This window comes from Oncorhynchus mykiss, unplaced genomic scaffold, assembly GCF_013265735.2.
Source record: "Oncorhynchus mykiss isolate Arlee unplaced genomic scaffold, USDA_OmykA_1.1 un_scaffold_235, whole genome shotgun sequence".
Lineage (NCBI taxonomy): Eukaryota > Metazoa > Chordata > Actinopteri > Salmoniformes > Salmonidae > Oncorhynchus > Oncorhynchus mykiss.
The window spans coordinates 278,400-284,228 of record NW_023493701.1 but is presented as its reverse complement, the minus strand read 5'-3'; the positions used below and the strand labels follow the sequence as shown (position 1 = coordinate 284,228).

Genomic DNA, 5,829 nt, shown 5'->3' with positions numbered 1-5,829 from the left:
TAATAGGTTCTAATAGAAAGGTTGATATACCTGGTGGTGTGTTTAATAGGTTCTAATAGAAAGGTTGATATACCTGGTGGTGTGTTTAATAGGTTCTAATAGAAAGGTTGATATACCTGGTGGTGCGTTTAATAGGTTCTAATAGAAAGGTTGATATACCTGGTGGTGTGTTTAATAGGTTCTAATAGAAAGGTTGATGTACTTGGTGGTGCGTTTAATAGGTTCTAATAGAAAGGTTGATATACCTGGTGGTGTGTTTAATAGGTTCTAATAGAAAGGTTGATATACCTGGTGGTGCGTTTAATAGGTTCTAATAGAAAGGTTGATATACCTGGTGGTGTGTTTAATAGGTTCTAATAGAAAGGTTGATATACCTGGTGGTGCGTTTAATAGGTTCTAATAGAAAGGTTGATATACCTGGTGGTGCGTTTAATAGGTTCTAATAGAAAGGTTGATATACCTGGTGGTGCGTTTAATAGGTTCTAATAGAAAGGTTGATATACCTGGTGGTGCGTTTAATAGGTTCTAATAGAAAGGTTGATATACCTGGTGGTGCGTTTAATAGGTTCTAATAGAAAGGTTGATATACCTGGTGGTGTGTTTAATAGGTTCTAATAGAAAGGTTGATATACCTGGTGGTGCGTTTAATAGGTTCTAATAGAAAGGTTGATATACCTGGTGGTGCGTTTAATAGGTTCTAATAGAAAGGTTGATATACCTGGTGGTGTGTTTAATAGGTTCTAATAGAAAGGTTGATATACCTGGTGGTGCTACTGTTAAATGGGGTGAAAGAAAAGCCCATGAAGGCAAACAGAATAAATATTTACTACAAAAATATTGTCTGTGCTTGAATATATAATATAATGTATGACTATAATGCTTATCCTGAGTTGAAACAGCCAAATGTGAGCCGGGAATAACAACATTGCATGCTAACTCAAACTACAAAAGATACGAAGTCGTTCGGACGAGATAATTGTGTCCTTGTTTTTGCCTTGGACTGGAAGTCTTCCTTACTCAAACTCACCAGAAGTGGAATGGAACTAAAGTGGAATTTTCGCAATGGGATGTCAGAGATTTGTTTGTGTTCTTGCTAGATGATTCCACGTGCATCAGTATTTTGTGATAAATGTGAACATTGACAGGGCACTCTGGGTTTTACATTCCAAGTTTTTGTCTCTTTTCCAGTAAACTGTAAATGAACTTCACAAGTACTTCCCGATCATAATGAATCCTTCAAAGTGACGTGTTGTTTACCAATGTCTTTATAAGTTGCTGCACCAACCCATTTCTCTATCATTCTGTTACAAAGCAGGACAGAAACATCACATCCATTCCCAGCACATCAACTTAAGAGGTATGGTTCCCACTTGTTTAGTTTTTGTCTTAATTATATTACTGCAGTTTAAAGGCACAATATGTAAGCTGTACGGATGTTCAACGGTCATTTCAATCATTACAACCATCGACTATGGAAGAATATAGATTATCAATGTGTTATGAGCTGATTCTAACTGTGTTATCCTGTCATCAATCGATGTTCCTATTACTTCACTGGTTCTGTTGCTGTTTCTATTTGAGTCTTTGTAAACACACCAATAGCTTCTGTTTAAACTAGCATGTTGATCTCCTGTTAGTCCTGTCATCAATCAGTCCATCTGTCTCATTTGAGAGAGGTTACGTTTCCGTGCCATCCCTCAACTGGCAACAAAGTGGCTGAGTCAAGCTGTTGAAATGACACATTCACATATTCCACATGCTGCTTTTCAACAGCTTGTATTCTTGTTGATCCCATTGACAGTAAAGGTTCCCATCATGTAATTTATGAGCAGATGTTTCCTGTTCTTCTGTTTGTATGACACCAGTGATTTACTGTCCCTTTGGGTCTCTGTGTGTCTTCTCCCTGATGTTTTAGGTTATGGCTCTGAGCAGACCTCTGACTTTGGGGCTGTGTGTCTTCTCCCTGATGTTTTAGGTTATGGCTCTGAGCAGACCTCTGACTTTGGGTCTCTGTGTTCTTCTCCCTGATGTTTTAGGTTATGGCTCTGAGCAGACCTCTGACTTTGGTCTCTGTGTTCTTCTCCCTGATGTTTTAGGTTATGGCTCTGAGCAGACCTCTGACTTTGGTCTCTGTGTTCTTCTCCCTGATGTTTTAGGTTATGGCTCTGAGCAGACCTCTGACTTTGGTCTCTGTGTTCTTCTCCCTGGTGTTTTAGGTTATGGCTCTGAGCAGACCTCTGACTTTGGGGCTCTGTGTCTTCTCCCTGCTGGTTCTGCCAGGCCAGATGGAGAAGTGTGAATGCCAGGGTCCTAGAGGAATGCCCGGGTTTCCTGGTTCTCCTGGCCCTCGTGGGCCTGTTGGGCCTTCTGGAGGTAAATGAGTTGCAAGCTTAGTACAGCTAACTTACCCTATCATAACCCAAAATATAAGACGGTTGATTTTGGAGTAAACTGTCACTTTAAGCATGTACATTAATTTGCGTACCTGATGATGGAGAACAAAGAACTCTGAATTACCTCGGTTAGATAAACCCTCCTACTCCTACAACAGGCTTTGTCTGTACCAGTTGCCAAACATAACTGGGGCTAGGGTATAATGTGAAAGCCCAATCCGGTATATTTCCTGCTGTTAGCCTTTGATAAAAAATAAAACATAAAAAAACAATAACAAAGACTGTTGATTTTGTAAGAAAGTGCCACTTTAAGCCAGATCAGACTGCAGAGCACTTTACAGGCTAGTTGAAGCTGTCTTTGGTGTGTACAGTATGGTGATGAACCCTATACCTGTTGTCTCTCCATAGGCATGCCTGGACTTCCTGGTCCACCTGGAGAGAGAGGTAGAGTCTGACAGGTTCATGACCACCCTTCACGTAAGGGGGTCACAACACCCTTCACCATTTTTTTGGAAGACAAAGAACTCTGAAGACCTCAATTAGATAACCACATCAATTCCTAGAAAGAGGCTTTGTACCATTTGCCAAAATAAACCTGTGAAAAGGGGCTGGTGTTTAGTGAGTTATGCTGAACATATTTGCCTCAATTGTTCATAAAGTAAAGATTTTCCTCCATCTTGGAAATTTGGGAAAACCTTTAAAAAAACGTATTTTCGTTAACGATAAGTCCATCCACATCTCTCTTATCTCCTATCATTATACAGCCATCCACATCTCTATTGTCTCCTATCATTATACAGCCATCCACATCTCTATTGTCTCCCATCATTATACAGCCGTCCACATCTCTTTATCTCCTCTCATTATACAGCCATCCACATCTCTTTATCTCCTCTCATTATACAGCCATCCACATCTCTCTTATCTCCTATCATTATACAGCCATCCATATCTCTATTATCTCCTATCATTATAAAGCCATCCACATCTCTCTTATCTCCTATCATTATACAGCCATCCAGATCTCTATCTCCTATCATTAAACAGCCATCCACATCTCTATTATCTCCTATCATTATACAGCCATCCACATCTCTATTATCTCCTATCATTATACATTCATCCACAACTCTATTGTCTCCCATCATTATACAGCCATCCACATTTCTATTATCTCTCCATCTCCTCTTATCTCCTATCATTATACAGCCATCCAGATCTCTATCTCCTATCATTAAACAGCCATCCACATCTCTATTGTCTCCTATCATTATACAGCCATCCACATCTCTATTGTCTCCCATCATTATACAGCCATCCACATCTCTTTATCTCCTCTCATTATACAGCCATCCACATCTCTTTATCTCCTCTCATTATACAGCCATCCACATCTCTATTGTCTCCTATCATTATAAAGCCATCCACATCTCTCTTATCTCCTATCATTATACAGCCATCCATATCTCTATTATCTCCTATCATTATAAAGCCATCCACATCTCTCTTATCTCCTATCATTATACAGCCATCCAGATCTCTATCTCCTATCATTATACAGCCATCCACATCTCTATTATCTCCTATCATTATACAGCCATCCACATCTCTATTGTCTCCTATCATTATAAAGCCATCCACATCTCTCTTATCTCCTATCATTATACAGCCATCCACATCTCTCTTATCTCCTATCATTATACAGCCATCCACATCTCTATTATCTCCTATCATTATACAGCCATCCACAACTCTATTGTCTCCCATCATTATACAGCCATCCACATTTCTATTATCTCTCCATAGGGCCACCTGGACCTCCTGAACTCTCTGGAGTTCCTTGTTTAGTTGGTCGAGATGAACGAGTCCCTGGTCCACCTGGTCCACCTGGACCCCCGGGCCCTGCAGGAGCTACTGGTATACAGCTGATTGATCTCTTCCTGGTTATGTATTTATTATTTGGTTCTCTCTAGTCACACCTTCTGTTTTCACAGACTTAGACCTGGAACCCCTGCAAGAAAGCTTGGTCAAACTGGAGTTGGGTAAGGAAGTGAATTTCAGAGAGCATGAGGATATGTACTTGAATGCAACATTACAGATCCCGGATCTTAATTTGATCACTCTGTTGTCACTGAGAATTTTCCTGCACAGTAGTAAATGCAAACTTGTAGTGTCCTCGAGGTTTTAAAAGGCTTCTAAAGTTTAATTTCCACTTAACAATGTCAGACTTGTTTTTCCTTAACAAAACATGGATCATCAATCCCTACAAATAATGTCCATTCATTATAATCCACATAACAATTCATATTTCCTGTTGCTGCAGGATCATTTTCCTGCTGTGTGAAACTGGCTCAAATTAAGATACTGCATCCGTAGATTATATTGTCTCTTACTAAGTATGCATTCAACATAAATTATGCAGTATTCGTAATTTGGGAAAAGGAGGTGTGAATTTAGTCATGTGTTGGCGTTAGGGAAATATAAAAAGACAACTTTTGTTTCCCCTTTTAATGTTAGAGCGACTGCATTAATACCTGGTTTCTCTTCAGCCATAAACTATGACTTCACCAGAAGAGTTGACAAGAAGTACTTTGTGTCACACAAGAGACCGGGTTCCTTTGACGATGCTGTTCAGTTCTGTACCAAGAGGGGCTTGGTGTTGGCTTTGCCGAAGAACCGGGAGGAAAACACTGCTCTCACTCAGGTCTTTGAAGGGGCTTTGAAGAATGCATGGCTCAATGTTGACAACAGTAAAGAGGGGAAGTTTCAGGTAGATTTGAAAGGCCATCCCCTCACCTTTTCCAAATGGGCAGATGGGGAACCAAAAGTGCCTGATGGGGATAGAGGCTGTACAATGTTGACAGAGTCAGGTGCATGGCAGGTGACATATGATTGCTCCTTCAATGCCTATATCGTGTGTGAGATATAGGGACATGTCTATGAAAAGCTGTTTCAGAGTTTACCATGAAAGCTTTCTTCACTTCAATTATGATTCTCTAGGTCTTGTCTCTAGGTCTTGTCTCTAGGTCTTGTCTCTAGGTCTTGTCTCTAGGTTTTATCTTATACACATTTTCAATTCTTCACATTTCCTCATTTTTTTTATTCAAATGAGCTCATTAAAATGTGGGTCACAATATAAAATGGAAAGGTAAACTTGATGATTAAAGCAACAAACACATTTATTTGATACATGTCTGTCTCCTTCATGCTCCTTCTCTCTGAACAGATTGGCTACTGATCAAACACATTTACTCTGGTACTTGTCTGTCTCCTTCATGCTCCTTCTCTCTGAACAGATTGGCTACTGATCAAACACATTTACTCTGGTACTTGTCTGTCTCCTTCATGCTCCTTCTCTCTGAACAGATTGGCTACTGATCAAACACATTTACTTTGGTACTTGTCTGTCTCCTCCATGCTCCTTCTCTCTGAACAG

At 40.0% G+C, this 5,829-nt stretch overlaps 1 protein-coding gene across 1 annotated transcript; it reads left to right on the top strand.

Moving 5' to 3' along the window:
• The first annotated feature begins 1,262 nt into the window (after nt 1–1,262).
• LOC110510736 (mannose-binding protein C-like) lies at nt 1,263–5,358 on the top strand. The gene is made up of 6 exons (XM_036973365.1): nt 1,263–1,357; nt 2,217–2,373; nt 2,802–2,837; nt 4,200–4,310; nt 4,388–4,435; nt 4,943–5,358. The coding sequence occupies exons 2-6, from the start codon at nt 2,220–2,222 to the stop codon at nt 5,320–5,322; spliced, it is 729 nt and encodes a 242-aa protein (XP_036829260.1). The 5' UTR covers nt 1,263–1,357; nt 2,217–2,219; the 3' UTR covers nt 5,323–5,358.
• The last annotated feature ends 471 nt before the right edge of the window (nt 5,359–5,829 follow it).